The sequence below is a fragment of the Anser cygnoides genome, chromosome 14, assembly GCF_040182565.1.
Source record: "Anser cygnoides isolate HZ-2024a breed goose chromosome 14, Taihu_goose_T2T_genome, whole genome shotgun sequence".
Classification (NCBI taxonomy): domain Eukaryota; kingdom Metazoa; phylum Chordata; class Aves; order Anseriformes; family Anatidae; genus Anser; species Anser cygnoides.
The window spans coordinates 10,558,171-10,577,561 of NC_089886.1; the positions used below are offsets into that span (position 1 = coordinate 10,558,171).

General features: G+C 43.5%; 1 protein-coding gene across 1 annotated transcript in view; it reads right to left on the minus strand.

The window, feature by feature from the left end:
- The window catches only part of ERGIC1 (endoplasmic reticulum-golgi intermediate compartment 1), a 58,942-nt gene that overhangs the window by 25,196 nt on the left and 14,355 nt on the right, over positions 1-19,391 (minus strand). Inside the window, exons 2-3 of the mRNA XM_048080351.2 lie at positions 12,353-12,414; positions 5,981-6,053 (exon numbers count right to left, since the gene is read on the minus strand). Of these exons, the coding sequence (XP_047936308.1) occupies positions 5,981-6,053; positions 12,353-12,414 (135 nt within the window). The remainder of the gene's footprint in view (positions 1-5,980; positions 6,054-12,352; positions 12,415-19,391) is intronic.

The following is a 19,391-nucleotide window of genomic DNA, read 5'->3' on the forward strand; positions in this document are numbered from 1 at the left end:
CAAACGAGAGACGACCCAACACAGGACAAACAAACCATCGTGTTCTCAATTTGTGTGAAGAAAAAATAAGCAAATCCGCAAATTCTCTGCTGCGTAATAAATTGTGCACATCTATTGCTCTGCCACTCGTAAGCTTCCTTCTATGCTCTGAATATCAATCGATTTGTCATTTAGAAGGTCTTTGTCCCACATTAGGTCTTTGCTCAGTGTGTTTTCTATGCTTCACAGCTGTCCTACAAAGGAAGGAATTACAGTTCTCCAGGAGGCAGGAAGAAGAAGGGTTCAAAAGACGTCAATGTATGTTTGAATCAGAAATTGCAAATGACATCACGACAGCACCTTCCGCTTCCTGCTAACCCATACACGTACATTAGGACAAATGGCATAACGACACTTCACAAATATATAGCACCTTATATTAGGTAATCTCCAAGTTACTACGCAAACACTAATTAAGCTTCTTAACACCCCTGAGAGGTAGGCAGCTAAGCATTACATCCTTCTACAGAAAACTGTCTATCCCAAGGTCAGACTGTGGAGAGAGCAGGATTGCAGCTCCCCTTCTCCTCCGACTACCAGGCTGTATTTCACCTGCTGGTGTAGCCTGCTGCAGCATTTCGTCTGCCTCAACTGGATGAGTTGGAGGAGTTGAAGTTGCATCTCCAACTGGTGTCTGGGGCCCGGAGTTGTAGCGCTGTGCTCCTGGTGCACGCAGCACATGTTCCGAGGCTACGGTTTCCTGCAGCAGAAATGCTTATTGCACCTGCTGCTTACAAAGGGTACCACCTGACCCTGCAAGTCATGGTGAGAAATCATCACGGGCCAAGAGCCACAAGACACATTTCAAATACCTTGGAGAGCTAAGGGACAGAAAAGCTCTCAAGGTAGGTATGATAACAATTCTGCTTCACCGCAGGATCATATTCGGCCATGCAAATGAATCCAGCGTGAACAAGCAATGTTGGTCTCAAAATCACATGGCTTTTTGCTTCCTCCCATTTTTGGGGTACCCGACAGCCTGCATGAACAGTTGAGTTGTGCTGCATGGCCCCGGCACGGGAGCTGGGCTGTGTGATATTCACAGACCAGCCAAAGTATTTTTCATAACGATTAAAGCAAGCAGGTGCCCCCAGTGAGTGCCACAGTCACCTTAAATGAACGAGGGATTTGGATATTGCTGATGATTTATGCTTGATGATTTATGCTTCTACAGAAAAGCAGTATTTTTATTACAGATATCCTTGCTTACATAATTAATTGCCTTGTGGGGGGACACAGCCTTCCAAGCAACAAACTCGTCACTTCAGCCTGTTCAGTGTCATTACTTCAATTAAAACAAAAATAAATAAATAAATAAATAAAACACCACCCACACACCACCACCACCACTACCAGAAACGGTCTTCTGCTTTCTACACAGTGTGTTGTGGCAGATGAATTGTTGTTGAGCAGAAACATTCATACCACAAATACCACATTCATACCCTCCTACCCCTTCCCCTGGCTGCCAATGCAAGGTAGTCTAGATTAGTTAATTACATCTTTCCTTCTTAATAATGGAATACTTGGAAAACTCTTATTGATCCTACAGAACATAATTCATGACCTAATTACGGCCATAAAACTACAGGATTATCATCTTGCCGGCTATTAACTTCTGGAACTGATCTGGGTTAATTAGAAAAGAGAGGTAGTTTCTACGTTCTTGATTTGCAACATGACAGCAAGATGAATGAGGAAAGCCGTTAAAGGTATGCCAAGCAATTTCTACCCTTCAATCTACTCTCAACCTGTCAATCCTGCCCAGGAAATACCGGACACAGTTAACACTTTGGCTTTATGTCTGCAGCCATTTGAGTCATTTGCTCAGTGGGACAAATGTGTTTGATACTGCCAGTTTTGCAGATGTTCAAATGTGGGACAAGGACCTCCTTTTCTTTATCTGTCTTTTACAGAATTAAGGAGTTCGATCTAAGGTCTTGTTTTGGACCGTTCTGAAGTCTTCAGTCACTCCCAGTATGGATCGAAAAAAAAATCATGAATATCTTTGATTTCCACGGTTAAACTCACCCCCTCCTTAAGGGCAAGGATAGGTTGTGATTGAGTAAAGAAACAAAAACCTCTTCCCTCACCAGAACTTCACTGTGCTTTTCCTGAAAAGGATCTAGTCCCACCTTAAAACCAAGCTTTGGTTTTCTTCGTGGCTGCTCAGAGGACTGCCTGCTAGGGTCATGCAATGGATCCTTAACATGAGCAGCTAGGAGTTTTCTAGCCTGCTCAAGGCTCATCTACACAGGAAGCCAGTAACCAACAAAATAGGATGTGCAGTTATAGCGCATTACCTATGGCACATTAACTTCCTGCATGTCTGCTGTAACGTGTACAGCATCTTAATTCAGCTTCCTAGCTGAAGTAAGCTCCCCGACACGGACGCAATCTGAACGCTCATTAGAAATGCCCACACGCTGAGCTGTGACGTAACCACCGTGATGCACGCTGGTTTCCTCACATCGGCAATCTGTTTGGGTTCAGTGTCATGACTGTTATCCTCAAGATGAAGGTGTAATTTCTTGGCTTTCTGCCACCCAGACACGTCTTTAGTAGTCGAGACTGTAAGCACTAAGACAACGGGCTGGTCAAGGAAAAACAGATTTGAAGTTGGGCAAGAGTGACCAGACAGACTTCTAGTAATAGCAGGAATTTAAGTTGCTACAGTCACATGAATGTAGAGGAAGTCCAACAGTGGGGAGAAACTAGCAAGTATCAGGGCTTAGTGTGGTGCAGAGCTGATCTTACTTTCTCATGGCACAGCGAACATGAGCTCAGCAAACCACACCAACCTCCTGCTTCAGATCCACATACCAAAGAAAGCCATTGGTAAGAGCCAGACAGTTAATCCTCTGGGTACCACTGCTGTTGAGGTTGCTGCTGACTTGCCCTCAAGCAGGTTGTCCGTGCACACACACCACACACAATTACTGGCTGTAACAGGGCTGTGAGGTAAGTGCGAGTCCACATCAGCAAAGCTGGTACTTCCCTGATGTAAGGCACCAGGCCAGCTGCTCTCAGTTTCACCTTGCTATCAAAAATGTGCAGCTATCCCCATGCAATCTGGCTCTGTAAAGCACATGACTGCTTTAAGGGAAATGTTACACAAGAGGAGAAGGACTGATGCAGCTGGCACTAGCAAAGCAGGAAAGCTCACCCCATGCTAGTGCACACACTGGTTAATCATTCAAATCCTGGCTGACCTAGGAAGTTTCAAGATGGGAGGGATATGTGTTGCAAGAGATATAACAGATATAAAAAAGAAACTTGATATAAAAGAAGCTTGAAACCTGCAATAAAAGGTGATGGGGATTGAACCATTTGCACAAAAGGAATCTCCTGCATCTTCAAAAGTATTTGATTTGTGGGCAAACAAGGCTCAAAAAATATTTCTGAGCTAGTATCTCCCTTGTTATCTGCCACCACCCGGTTTATAATGGTGGTACAGAGTTCTCACACTGTTCCAGACCACATATAGCTCCACACTTCTACACCCATGTTCCAAACCATGAGACTATGCTGCCTCACAACATAGTGCCAGTAATGCGCTAGAGGAAAAAAAAAAAAAAAAAAAAAAGGAAGCACGAAAGGTTAGCAACATCTTCGAACACCTTTAAGGCATGGGTTTCCCAGAAGAGAAAGCAATGAGTAAGAAATGGAAAAAGAAAAGCATACTTCTGCTTTAGAGTTACTGAACTGGGAAGAACTTTGCTGCATGACATTCTGAAGTATTTCCGCTGTTACAGAGGGAGCCTATTTACAAATGCTGTGGCTGATCTGTTCCCAGCAAGAGATTTTGCTGACCTATAACTCTTCAAAAGGAGGTTTTCATATTCAGCGAGCTGTTGTGTTGGACTGTCCGTGACGAAGCAGTTTCCTGCATTCATTTGTTTCAGTCTCTTCCATGACATCCCCTCTAAAATTTTGCTGCTTTATTGCTTGCAAACACCTCCTCCCTCTTCCCAGTTCCTGCTGGGAAAAACAGTTTACCAACTCTCTGAGGTTTTCACAAGAATCCTGTCAGCTGAGCGTTCAGGAACTTAGCGCACCTCTAACATCTTTATGGAAAATGCATCATCTTGTTCAGAAAGTCACAAGGTGAAACAAGCACCAAGAGGCGTCAGAGAATTATACAACTTCGCTGTTCAAAAAGAAATCTGTAGTCAGGAAACTATCGCTACATAAAGGCACAGATACTCTATTTGATCAAAATTAGGTAAATATTACTGATTCCTCCGATAAAACATTAACTAAAAAGATCATTCAAGAAAATGAGATCTAAGAGGGTAGCAAGATAAAGTACTATTTTACTTGAAGCAATTTGTCTGGCGATTCTCTATTTTCTATAAACAAGAAAACCAAGAAAATTTAGTTCCTGAGAGAAGTGGCTTGATAAGGTAACCCTAGTATTTCACAAGCAAATGCATGGAACTGAATTCAAGAAACTTTCAAGGATTAAGGGACATGATCTCTGAAACAAGTGAGCAACAGGCATAAAAAATAGCTAGAGCTAGATTACACTACTATCTTAACGTTAAACACTACTCAAGGTTAAAATTATTCTTGAAGTTAAACTCATGACCCACGTCAGAGATACATAAAAACACTGAAAGATTACATGGTTATCACAAGCAACACAAAGCATGGTCAGTGAAACTATGGCACACGAGTCCAACGGCTTTCAGAGCTTTTGTGCTCACAGTGACATGTGTGTCTATCTGTCAGACTTGTGTACTGGTTGAAGTTCCACCCTTCCTAACTCTCCAGGAAAACTGCATCACAGTCCAGTGAGCTCACTGCCACATCAGCAGGATGATGGAGAATGTTTCCTAGAACCCTGAAGGTACTTAGGTTAATAGTTACTAAGAAAAGTCAACTTTAAGACAGGAGGAGCATAAGAACACGAAAAAAAAATCCATTTAACTAAAATATTTATTCTATGAGCAATTTTTAAAAGCAGAAATAATTTCTATTTTGCTCAGAGCAGGTCCCAAAGAGGTCACTTAGGGACAGCAACTCTTCAGACAAAAAACCTGTCAACTAAGTTTTCAAATAAGGCTTAACAGGTACAAAGAAAGAAGATAAAACTCATGGCATGAGTAAAGCTACCTAAATGTATTGGACATCCAGTTCTACCTAACACAGCAAAAATGGTATTATTAACAATAAACTAGTAAGCATTCCTATTTTATGCAATTCATTTTCCCCAAAAGCATCTCTGAAGACATCCAGTGAAGACTGGCAGAATGGGGTACCCATTCTACCCACAGGGAAGCGAGGGGAAAAGAAGATGTCTTGTCAGAGATCTCACCTTATCTGCAATGAGACCCGGCAGCCTCAGAGCACAGCCCACGTGATTTCAACCAGTTGGCACCACACATTTAAACAGGAGGCACCAGTCAAAAAAATACACTATTTTTCCAGAATCACTTTGAATCAAAGAAGTATAGAGAAAAGCATGCATTCAGGAGGAGAGCAGAAACAAATCCCAGATGAGGACAAGAAATCAAGAACTTAAGGAGAAAGAGGGCATGTCAGCTGACTGGCATTGATCTTAGCGTTCACAGCGCCTTACACCTATCATCAGAGGACTGAAAGGGGATGAAAGCCTTTTATGGGATCTGTGGTCACATCAAAAATATCCACCTTGCTCAACATAGAAATCTACTACGCAACTGAAAAATGATCAGCAGGTCTGGAACAATTTTCTCTAGCAAAATTATTTTAGAACCAAGTTTGCCCAGTCTGCCTTAGTAAATCAGAAAGCTGTATAACTGAGAATTTTAACTCAACCTAAAGGAATCCTAAACTATTAGCCAACTAACTGGGCCAGTGAAATTACTGGCATATTTTTCCAATATAACAGAGTGAAGCTGTAAAGAACCATCTATAAACATACATTCCAAGAAAGGAAAACATGATTTTTACTTACATTTCAGTGGCTATGAATCCGGTGAGCTCAGACAGGAGGAGAAACAGTATGAAGAGACAGCAGCAGACAGAGACTGGAAAAGAGGAGAGTAGAGGAAAAGGTTAATTTCATATCTCTAACAAAGACAAACTGTCTTCACACAGGCAGATTATTCCCCCTGTAAATATGCCACCCAGACACACTTGAGAACTAACACTCTTTTGAGACAATGACCAAGCTGAGGCCATCTGAGCAGTGACTTCAATGGCATGCCAATACCCAACATCCTGCTGCGTATCTTAACTCCAGTCAGCTATGCAGTGTTTCGTGAATTAGGAGACATTTCAGTTCTTTGTCAAGTTCTAAGGCCATCTGTAAGTCATCTCGCAGCCTCCACTAACCACTAGGTAGAGCTGGGACAGCAGAGACATTGTTATAATGGACTAGTCTAAATAACGCCTGATATTTCTCTAATTTCTCCCTCTGCCAATATATTGATTCTTTAGAAAATAAACATTCCTAATAAAGTAAATGCTAAGTACCTGGACAAGGCCCATGTCATTTCTAAGAAAGCCAACCTACAGTTAAAAGAAGGGAGCCAAAAGTTACTGGTGTACTACCGGTTACTCTTCATCAGAAAACTGTTCAAAGCATTGCACAGTGCCCTTCAAGCAGCAGTGACAGGCAGCGTCCTACACGGCAGGGGCTGGAAGGAAGGACAGCTGGGAATCTTACTGAGCAGGGACGACTGGAGCAGACAGGGATGTGCCAGCTCAAAGAGACGGGGTTGCAGCGTGCATTTACATTCAGTAAAATATCCAAGTTCACCGTGAATCACTACACAAAAGAGTGAAGTGGGCAGTGGCATGCTATTCCAGGATTGTGACGACAGGCATACGGTCTGGTTCACCCCTCAGTCCCAGCACAGTAACGATGACCAAGCACTCTTTGGACAAGACCATTTTACCATAGCCACTAATTAAGATTGCAAAATGCATAAGAAAAAAACGGGTTCCTCAGCTTTATTCCACATGACCTATACAGCCCAAATATCCATGCCGTTGGAAGGCTCAAGCCACAACTGGCCGGGGAGCAATTTTAACCAAACTATTGTGCCTGGCCAAACTGCCTCGGTAGAGACCGTGAGAGGCATGGGAAGGAAAGAGGAGGCACTTAAGGCAAATACTGAGACAGACGCCTTAGTGACCCAGAGCCTTGTGCCTCATTCATCACATTAGTCAGCCGATAGTTCTGAGGAAGGAGGAGTGCACTGCTTCCCCTTCCTCGTCCGTCCCTCCAAGGGTGGGTTCATTTACTGACCCTTTCAGAAGTGCAACGGATTAAAAGAGATGCCCAACAAATTCATTAGGTAGGATGAAGAAGAGGAGAAAAGGGAAAAACAAAGTCAAAGACCAGGAGGAAATTGGGAAGCAAGAGGGGATATTCGTAGGAAAAGAAAAACCTCAGATGGTCACACATTTCCTGGCTGTGAAGGCACAGAAGAACACTGCTGTAACCCAGTTGAGCCGCTGGCACAGTGCATCATGCAGCATGGGGGTGGAGGAAGGTCTACTTAAAGCACAGCAGCAAATTCTCCTGAGAACATCTACTCCTACATAAGAGCACAAAAAAGCAACCAGTCAGACACAAGACTAGTTGATCCAGTGTTTCGTACCATTAATCACCCAACAGCAGACACACAAGATCTCTGATCTTTGGCAGAAAGCAGGGGAGAACATTAAGAGAGAGACAACTCTTTCTTCTTTACCTGCTTCCCGTATTCCCCTCTGCCCTGCTACCATCCTGTAAGGGCTTCCCACAGCATCAGCCAGACCTCTGCTCTCCATCACTTCTGCGCAGCCTGGTACTGCTATTGTAAATTCCCTCCCAGAGCTTTCTTTCTCTTCCAACTTTTCATTTTCTTTCCTGCCACTTCCATCATCAAACTACCTTCTCCTTTCCTGGTATAGAAAGCATTGTCTCCCTCAAGCTCACTTTCCAATTCAACTCTTCCAGTGAAGACTTGTGATGATATTTACCAAATACAGTGCAATAAAATTATAGGAACCCGTATTTAAGAAGTCCCATAAGAGTACCCCGAAACACCTGTCAGGGACTGACTTTCAAAGGCTTTCTATACTTTTGCCAGTCTTCGAGCTGCACAGTCAGTTTTCAACCTTAAAAAAGAGATTACAGATAGTGGACATGACAGGGTCTATAAAGTCATGAGCAGCCTGGAGGAGATGAATGGAACAACCACTCTCTGTCTCTTCTAGTACAAGAAAGGGATGAAAGGTGGCAGTTTAAAACAAGAGGAGGAAGGTTTTCCCCTGCATGACACCTAAATAAGTTCTGAAACTTCTCAACAATGGATGTTGTGGACACTAGAAAAAGTCTGCAAGACTTCCAAAAAGAATCTTCAGAGCAGGGGGATGTCTTTGGCATGTGACTTTCGTGAAAGTTTTGTGTGTTGAACTGTCTCGTGCCAAAGTTTTTCCACACAGAACATGCACTTCTCTCCTTCGTGTGGAACTGCAGGCACACACAACGTTCCCAGTGTAACGATCTACACACACTGCTTCAGCTACTTCTTCCATAGTGAAGGACTTTACCTGCTGCCATGTATGGCATGGTGTTCCTGCCACCCACAATTCGGTAATTGTATTATATTTGGAAAAGTAGATTAAAAACTGCGATCAGACAGAATGATAAAAATTAATGCATAGAGCTTAACTGCAAGAGCACTGCGATGTTCCCACAGAGCTTGAAAGACCAACTAAGACAGTTGGTCTTAAAATTCTAGTATGACAATACGATCAATATATCAAAGGTTGTTGGCATTAGGCACACAGGAACACACTGGTGTTGGTTGATTGGAAACCCCAAAAGGATAACAAGTTCTCCCAAGCATTTTTTCCTACTCTGTTTTCTACAACCTAACCCTTTTGTATGTGTCCCCTTCTGATATATGCTCCATCGAGGTACATTCCTGACTCTTCCTCCCCACCCTGCAAGAAATGAAAGAAATGCAAACTGTTTAACACAGCACGCAGACTGAGAACGTGAACCCATGCCTATATTAAGGCATAAAATTAATAGTATTTATTGTACAATGAAGCAAACTGCTACGAAGTGCAAGGATTGGGTCTCGTTACGGATGCCATGTGAATCATAACTTTGATATTTCCTGATGTGTATTTAAAACTCCAGCCTCCATACAGCATGGAGTATTTCTGGATAACATTACCATGTGTGCGCACAACATGTGCACCCAAACTATGCGTCCACACTGACTGTCGAACAGAAGGATCGCTACAGCAGCTGCCTGAGTTGCAAGCCCCTCTCTTTAAGAAGTCGGACTGCTGCTGTCCAGCTGCCAGATGGCACGTGCCACTGCTGCCTACATACCCTAACGCGGCCCATGTGTCACCATGGCAGTCAGGTCTGTTAGAACGGCCGTGTGTTGGCATCACATACACACTGAGCAGGGGTGGGAAGGCTCGCAAAGACTGGCACAAGCACCTGGTGGAAGAGGGACAGCAATAGCACGGCTGAGCGGCACACAGACTACAACGTGGTCTGAAAGAAGAGATCTGTATTGAGAAAAAGGGATGCCCAACTACCGCGTGCATTTCGGAGAAGTCCAGACCAGTGGGTGTGTTGTTCTGTGCAAAACCCACTCACTGAACTACAGGGGATGTTTCTTGTTTCCTTAGTTCCTACCAACTTTTAGTAGCCAGAAGGGTTTCTACGCAGATCTGGAACACCTTACATGAAGTGTTCACTGCAACTTTTGAAATTACAAAAACCTCCACAACAGAAGGACTCTCAATAACCCTCCAGTTGGCTTCTGAACTTGCGTGTGTTCGAGACTGTTACAGTATTTTGGCGGAGAAGAGCAGACACTTATTCTGAGCTGCGTCTTTTCTACAGGAGCTGGACACTTCATCTATGGTGGTTGGAGGCAGTGTTGGTACTTACATCTCTTTTCTGTTGTAATTTTATCTATTCCTTCTTCCCTAATAAACCTCAAGCTTCTTACAGACCGAAAGCAACTGGAAGAATCCTGCAGAAAAGCCATTCTCATTCCAGAAAGCCTTCAAAGCTTTCAGCACCAGAAGTGATACTGAGCTGAAGTCTCAAGAGAAATCACGTGAAAAGGGCTTAGGTCAATAGTCAGCTACTACAGTTTGTATCTGCTCTGTAAACCTCGGAAGACTTAAAAAAAGACAAAATACAGATGCTGCCATAGCCATTTCAGATTTACTACACCCTACCAGATTTTCTATGAGGAAGCACCTTCCCCTGCCTACAAGTCCCTATTATTCTTACCATCTGAATTCCCTGAAGCATTTATCACAAAATCATGAGACCTTCCCAGACTTCAAACTGGCATGGCAATGGGCCGGTCTCATTCACGGCCTCCTACAACACTCAAGATTACTGGATTTCAAATTACAAGTCACAGGCTTGGTCAGACAGAAAGCCCATTAGGAAAGCTGCAGCCAGGATCCTCATATGCAAAGCCACTACAGGTTGTTGGCTGCCTATGTGGTTCAAAAGCTTCTATCAACCTGTCTGCAAACACTGACAAAAAGAAGGAGAACCAGTTAGAGAAGAAAATCAAAGCCTGAGAAGCTGCAAATAACAATAGAAAGAAATAAGTCAGCTAATAATTTTAAGTAAGAGTCACAGCCTCCAAGCCTTCCCACAACACACTTATCACTTGAGCTGTTTACTGCAGATCTGAAAGCCTAACACTGCTGGATGGCCTTTGATGGGTTTTTTGTTTCTAAAACATTCTTTTTTGCAGGTGATTCATAACAAGACAAATTCTCAAAGCGAGCCCAGTTACAGTGTGGGAACTCTTCGTTTCCAAAACAGAAGAGAAGGCAGGATCACTAAGCAAGTTCAAAGTGTTCTTGAAAGAACACTAAATCTCATACGCCTCTAAATTACTAAACAATTTTATTCAAGCTTTGTTCACAGTCTCAGCAAACCTAGGAGGGAGTCAACATGCAAGTAATTCAGTGGTCAGGAGAACAGGGAGGACAAGGACTCCATGAAAGTAAATATTTACAGTAACATGCTATCTTCACAGAAACACAGAATAGTTGAGGCTGGCAGGGACCTCTGGAGATCATCCCATCCAACGCCCCGGTATTGCTTGGGGCTGGATCTAGTTGTTTTGAGTATCTCCAAGGCTGGAGACTCCACAACACTCTGGGCAACCTGTACTAGCGTTCAGCCACCCTCACGATTTCTGCAGCTCACAAAAGGCTTTGCTTGGTGCCCCACTGATTCAATGCTATTGACTCAGTTCTATTTGATGCCTGTTGTCATCAAGGGATATGACATCACTCACGTCAGCAATGACATACAGGGCTACTGACCCATCTACAAGAATGGATGAATGGAGCACAGCATGGATCAAAGGAAGTCACTGTTCAATGGAACAGGAAAGCTGCAATAGGCGTCTAATTACAGACTTGGCAGGATCAACCTGATCAATGTTTACCTCTGCACAGTGCACTCACTGGATATAATTGTGCGAAATTGCATTACTCAGCCTACAGCCTACCTCGGGAGAAGGAAGGAAGGAAAAGAGGCCCAAGGCAAGAGATTTATATCAGCTGAAGTCTACGTATTGATACATGGGAGTGAGAGTGGATCACTATCGGTGGTTTCTGACAAAGGAACTTTTCTCCTTTAAAAGCATGAGAAATAACAACAAAGTAAGCTCTCTGCTCATTAATCCCATCTGCAATGTCAGATGAATCCCCTGAGTACGTCGTGACAGAAATATCCGTTTCCCAGACCATCCTCCCTGCTGGCCACTGCATGTTGCCATCCAACCGGCTCTTATGGATCCAGGAATCAAACCTGGATTCCCAGTTTGCAGTAGCTTGGTTCCTTGCGTCTCTTCAGCGAGCAAAAACTCGAGCTCAGTAACTGTGAACCCAACCGTTATCAGCTGTTTTTCACACTAACAGGATGCCTATCACAGAAAGGCAAAAAAAACCCTGCCATCGTTCACTCCCCCAGTGTTTGGAGCAGACTCATAGCTTCTATTCCTGGGAAGATGAGCAGAAAGCTTCACTAGCTACTTCAGTAGCTAGCAGAGTAGGTATTTCAGCTTTAGCTTTTAGGAGCTCCCTTTCATAATGGTGTATCTTTGCTACTTTTTGTTACCGAGATTCCAAATCCATGCAAACTACCCTGTCATTTAGTGCAACCTTACAGATTGGGTAAAAATGAGCTGTCTCAGCAACAAAGGATACCGTTTCCAGTGTTTAATATCCCTTTAAAAATATCTTTAAAGACACAGAAGCCAAAAGATCTTTAATTTTAGATCAGGGGTATGCAAGGACAGCAAAATGAAGTGCTACTTACTAATAGCCCCTGTGTAGGTTGGCTGTGTAAGGTCTTTTGGCACCTTCCTGTAGATGTCAAACCTGAAAAAGGAAAAGTAACAGCCATAAAACAGGTGGAATATTTCAATACATTTCACGTCCCCACAGGGATGAACGATGCTGAACGTTTTTCCATCCAGCTTTCCAACAGCATTTTTTCAGTTTGCAGACGGATGTGAAAAGGAAAAACCAAACAAAACAAAAAAAATCCTTTTTCTTTTGTACAATTATGTAACTGCTTTGCTTTTTGGCTCCAGTTTCCAGAGCACTTCCCTCCACCTCCCTCGGCTTTGCTGTCATGGATCTTTGCAATCTGAGCTGCTACAGGTGCCAGGGAAGAAGTCATGCTGGACAAGTTTATAGACCACCGTAAAAGGAAAATGATACTCCACAGACTCCTGAATATAATAAAGGCCTCACAAAAAAACACAGGGAGAGACAACCTACATTGCACTTAGTGTTTTGTATCCCACGGTAGCCAAGGACTGCCAATACCAAAGCCAGAAATCAAGGTGTTGAGGCAAGAAACCTACCCTTGGACATTGGATACACAGGAGAAGTTAAGTTAACCCAAGAAGTCTGCTACTCCCCCAGCAAAATCCAACTTAATATTAGACAGTTGTTTTGATTCGGTCATACCTTTTAATATCCATATGGCTCAACTTTGCTATTTTAAACTCTCCGTGGTTAAACTTTCACTGCCCTTATGATGTTAGCTGTATTATTTCCTACCACCTTGTGTTGCTGCATGTCCAGCCGCAATGCAGCGCTGACATCAGTTTTTCCACCACTCAATAAAAATTAATTAATGCATTAAAAACACACACACCCTAAAGAAGGAAGTGACTGGTTCTCCCCCAGAATAGACTTTTTTGGATACGCCATTAGCGAGTGAGATTTGATGCTTTTTCCAGTCCTGAACAAGCATGAGAGACACTGGCTTCCAAATTCCTGCTCTATCCAGCACCAAGATGAAACAGCCCCATGTTGATTCAGTGCTTCCTACTACACCAAATTTTATATTCAGAGCTCCAAAACTACATCAGCTTTCTTTCCTTTACTCTGTATCTAATTAAATCATGGGTACAATGGGTGAACAAAACAGCATTTGCCACACACATGATTAGGACACTATTGCTGTGCTTGTCCAGGAGTCGAAGCTGGAGGAAGAACGGGTAAGCCAAGGAAGGAGAGCTGGTATCATGGTAGCTCATTTATGCAATTCAAGCCCTGAACATGCTCAGCCATCCTATTTACCTACAAAATAGGAAGAGTACATCCCTCCAGGGTCTCGTGAGGATGAGCTCAGTATCTGCAGCACATCCAGGTCCCGTGCTGTCGTGGCCACACCAGCACAGAGCGAGATGAAGCCAGCACACTTGCCAACAGCACACAGCTCTTGCTCACCAGATAAAATTGACAGAGCATGCTGCACAGGATGCGTATGGAGCTGTATGTTTTTATGACTCCGCTCCCTGCTATCCCCTAGATGGATCACTAACATTCCTGAACCAAAGAGGCCATTTATGGATCTCCAGCTGCCCCGAGAACATCTGGAAAGAGCTGTTTACATTCCTTCCCCATGCACCACAGCAACAGCAGCAGCGGATGATAAAGCAGCCCGGAGCAGCCGGTGACATCACGGTCTCACGGGCAGAGGAAGTAGCTGATCTTTCCTCCTCGCAGCCCATTAAATGCTGAAAGCTGGCGTCGTCTACACGTCGTGACACTACAGTCACAATAACGGAGCAATGGGGAGAAAAAGCTGAGAAAGAAAGAGCACATAAAAAAAAAACACAGAGCTGTTTGGTGAGTGAGCAATTAGAAATAGGAAATAGCTCTACAGTGGATTCAGTAAAAACGGCAGTATGGGGATACTATAAAAGGAAGTTTTTTCTTACAATCAGAAATATTTACGAGTTTTAAAAGGATGACCTACTGCAGGTTTAAAAAAAGCAACCTAGCTTTTTAAATAACTCAGTGGAAAGCCGATGTCACTGCATGGCTCTCTCGTCTCTGTCATTTTAATCACATAAGTAACAACCAAAACACACAAATCAAGTTTACGTGGCGAAAGTAAGCTAGGAATAGGCTACACTTGAGAAAGCTGACCACCAGCGGCTGCCAGCCACATTCGTCTCCTGGCTTTAAGTGCTTAAAAGGCAGTTCACCCTCTCAGCGTGCTCTCCTGCCTCCCATCTCTTCAGCTACGTTACGTTCCCTCTCTCCTTCTCATGCAACAACTAAGAAAAGATTTAAGCAAATCTCCAGATCTGGTTCACCTAGTTTTGACAACTTCTAGGTCTATACTTAGAGGCTCAAGCCTCTCTGTAAGGACAGTATGGCACATGTGCAACATTTGTCTCATGAGGCCCTTAAAGCACTTCGAGGATCATTTAATATACGAGCACAGCGAGCATACACAGCTAGCAAGGCAAGAGCATTGGGCAAACAACTTCTCAGCCTTGAATTTACAATCTGGAGGCTCATACAGAGTACAGAACAACCCAGGAGGAGTGCACGAATGGGTACAGTTCATAGAATTAACATGTTTTTAGCTAAGGACAGACACTAAGAACCCACACTGAATCAAGAGTGGACAAGGTCTCCAAGAGAGGCCACGAGAGCAGCCTGGATGGCAGGGAGGAAGGAGAGCTCAGCCGAGATCTGACAGGTGACTGCAGGAGCTTGAAGGATGATGTCCAGGAGCCTGGCTCAAGCAGCAGAAGGGAAGGCCAACATGGCAGGTTTATTTAAGCCTGGAAAAGGATGCTGAAGTGGTCAAAACAATTAACAGGAAGGGAATGGAAAAGAGACAGGTTTGGAATTAGAGACAAACGCTGCTGGCTCGCTTTGCTCACTGACCCGTTATACCACTAAGTCAAAGAGACTACCAGATCAGAATAAAAAGGACTGGATATATGTAAGTATCCTGACAGAACACTCATCTGCTTTGAAAAGACATGCTCTGGATTAGGAGGGTTTATGGTTTGGTAACTGAAAAATACTCTGCAGGGTACCAGGCATCTTCATATAACGTGTATGGCACTGGCCGCAGATTGAGGAAATGTAACTTAGTCTGATCCAGGCAGATGAAGACAGCAGTTGGGTTTGCACATTTAGAGAAGGACGAAGGGGAGACCAAAAAGGAGAGCAAGACGTTGAACATTGAAGAGAATGATGGAGATGCTGGCCTGGTCAGGGAAAAAAGGTATCTTCAGTTAACTCTAATTTAAACTCGGAGTTAAAAGAAGATTAAAGATTGCATGGGATTCAATGACAGCTGGAAAAGTATGTTTGTGAGACAGCAGAGAGATGAGATCCCAGCAATAACTAGAAGATGGTACCGCAAGACTGCTAAAACTATTTATAATCAATGAAAATAAATAAATCAAGCAAACTTCTTAAGCAATTTTGTGAAATTGGGAAGAGTTACTGTAACAGGAGAGCCTATGCCCCAAGAAATCAGGTATTTGTGAAAGCCACGGCTCCTATCAGAACTAAGGTTTAAAAATCCAATTAATCTCTATGCTTCACTCAAACCCCTCTCCTTTTGCCACTGGCTTCTTGCCTCTGTCATGGAGTTCAAAGCAATTCCAGGGGATCACTTACACTGTCCTGGGAAGAGGAAAGAATGAGGATTAGCCATCACAGATGATTTGTAACCTACGAGGGAGGAGGCCTGCAGTTGGATGCATGGAAAAGGGGAACAGGTTTTACTTGCCCTCAGGTCAGATGTTCCTGCAAGCACCTGCAGTAAAAATTCCAGAAAGCCTCAAGGTTCCTGAAGCATTGGTCACTTGGAAGAGTATTTATACCCTGGGAGCAGACAGGAACCTTGTGCCCTCTATGTGGCAAAAGCTGCCTTACCGATTTCTGATACCAGCACGTTAAAAGCAGCAGAAGGTATTAGTAACACTGGAGGAAGACGGGATGCTCGGAAAAGTTATACCAGACAGCTCACGATGCAGCGACACGCACTGTACTACTCTGTGAATACCCACTTTGGTATTTGTGTAGTTAGATCCTAAACAATCACGAGAAACCAGGGCGTCGATTTACAGCATGTTCATCCCCTCACAGTAACGGCGAAGGGAACTCAGCCGGCAGTATCACGTAGCAGTTTACCCCGCTCTCACAAAGGGATGCATCACTTTAAGCTTACAAAGCATGCACACGGACAGTTTCCACAGGAGGGACAGCAGGTTATTTATATCTAGTTTTTGGCAACTTTCTTCCTTTGCTCAGAAAGGCGAGACTTGTAAGGCAAAATAACATCTTACAACTGACACGGTTGTAGGATGGAAACAACAAACTTTTCACCAGGAAAGCCTCTCCTCCAGGTCACACAGATCCTCATAAAGGAGGAGCTGGACAGGCTAAAGATAGCACTGGGCTGTCATCAGTATAACAAAGGAATTTCCTGACACATCCAGTGTATCTATTGTCTTGTGTTTCAATGGACAGCATGGTTACAAACAAAGAAACGAAAAAAGGCTGGTGGTAATGTCAGAGTTCCACTGGAACCAACATCGATGACTAACGTCAGGGAACGCTACAATACTTTTTTCCCCTCTCCAAAGCTGGAAGGACAAAACCAGAAACTTTCTCACCTCCCTGACGGGAATGTCAATGAACTGGTCAAGCAGCATGTTTCACAATGATCCTCCTGCAGCTCTTCTTTAGGAGGCTCAAACAGAATCCACAAACCTTAAGATGATTAAAGGAGATTGAAGGTAGAGCTAAGGCTGTCTGACGGACAGGTGTGCCACAGTCCTCTCCGAAACACAGACACGACATGCTTGGTCTCATCGTCCTGCAGTTGCACAAGTGGATGGCCAGGTAAAATTGCAGACGGGCATACCTTAATGTACCCAAGTAATAGATGGCACTTGTAAAGTGCCAGCAAGCATCAGATGAACTTCAAGCTGTATCTAGACTACCACGGGCTGTTGCTACTTAAACATTTTTTCTTTCCATAGAAGTATGTGCTCTTCCTGTTCAGTTTTCAGGGTCTCCTAGGGCCACAGAAAGCATCAAAATGTTTAACAAGCCCCAGGCAGATGCAGCAGCGCTCATCTGAATGGGACAGCCACGAGCAATTATGTCCAAAGCCAGCTCAGCAAAGGCGCGGGTAGGTCAAACCAACAGAATGAAGCAAGTTGACATCACCAGCCCTGGGGTGGTTCCTGACTTTCCTTTCAAATCCATCTGATTGACAGAGCAAGATGGGTGACAGAGAGGGCAGAGGATGCCTACCCAAACATTAAATTTTCTTCTAGAGTGAATACTTAAAATGTCTGCCTGGAGAAGAGGTATGAGCTCACTCCTGCAGCAGGAGCTACTACTACAGGTTGGGCTTCCTGCCAAGGCGTGCTTTGCATACACCTGAACAGTTTCAAGTCTGGATCTGAAATATTTCAGGAAATTAAGTAATAAACACTTTATTCTGCTCAAGATTACCCTGAAGAGAAAAATCCTGTCTGTTATATTTGGAGTCTGAAAGAAGCTTCAATAAAACACTACAGTAACATCTCTGTAAGATGCTGTTATCTTTTTCTGGGAGCAGGAAGTAAAAAAATTGAGGCAATACAAAAAAAACAATACTTGTAAGTAGAACTCAGTGGTGGTTTGAATGTCTGGTAGCAAAGGGAAACTTTGATACGTAAAGGAGCTAATACCAGAGAAAGACAAACACAGATTCCAGTTAACCAAGTGGCCAAGCAGAAGCACAACGCATTCACATTGCACTTGGTCACAGAACAGAATCTGGACACTCCAAGTCAGCAGCAGCTTAATTTTCCTCCCTCACCACTTCTCAGGTGATTCAGAAATTTAGCTTTAATGCTTGCAGACAGGGGAAAAACATTTTTATGCTTTAGGCAGAGTTTATTTCTCCCCAGAAAAAAACGAATATTTAAACATCAGTCTTCTTTTTGAAGAGTATTGGCTCTATCACAGGTAGGTCTGCAGCACGTACTGAAGAGGGAAGGTGTCTAGAGGACACGATCATACATTACAGCAAATTACATTTCTGATGTCAAAAACGATTAAAAAATGATATAAGGTCTGACATTCCACCTCTAGCTGGTCAACAGTGGCGTAAATACATCATGTCATCTCGTCTTAGCAGCAAGGGTCCATGGCTGTGATTCACACAGAAGAATGTGGGTGTTTAAACAATGCTCGGTTCCTCCACCTCCCATATTAACCAGCTTTTCAAAGCATCCGTTTTTCAGCAGATACCATATTTGAAGTTGAGGCCACTAATTTTTGGTGGCACTACTCACTCTCAATAGCTGGTTCAGGGCACAGTGGAAAACTACCTCGATTTTACTATGCATCAGTAGCTTTGATATCTGTTTGAAAAAAGAGACGATGTGGTACTATTGAACCAATTTGCTTCATTAACTAATAACTCTACTTGAAGTGACCTGCCAAGTACCATACACGTAAAAGCAGAGATCTAACTTCACTATTAAGTTAACTGAACAACCAACGTTTCAAAGATTGGGGGACTGGACTAGATGATCTTTCAAGGTCCCTTCCAATCCCTAAAATTCTGTGATTCTACAGCAGATTTGACTAAACTAGACAAAGAAGGGGCTATTGATTACAGATACAGAAAATTAATTCTGAAAATAGTATAAAGATCCTCATTTTACCACAATAAGAAATCTGAAGAACTGCGGAGCCCGAGTTTGTATTCCAGCAAGCTGCAGGTTGGAGGCCCAGTGCTAAACGTGTCATGGTTTTGGCTGGGATTGAGTTAATTTTCTTTGTAGAGGCTCATATTTTTTGGATTTCTGTTTTTTCTGTGTTGGATTTCTGATGAAAACAGTGGTGATAACACAGTAATGTTTCAGTTACTGCAGAGCAATGCTTACACAGAGCCGGGGAATTTTCAGCTCCTCATGCTCCTCCCCAGCAAGGAGGCCAGGGGTGCGCAAGGAGCTGGGAGGGGAAAGAGCCGGGAGAGCTGGCCCAGACTGGCCAAAGATAGAACCGGAGCAAAGCAG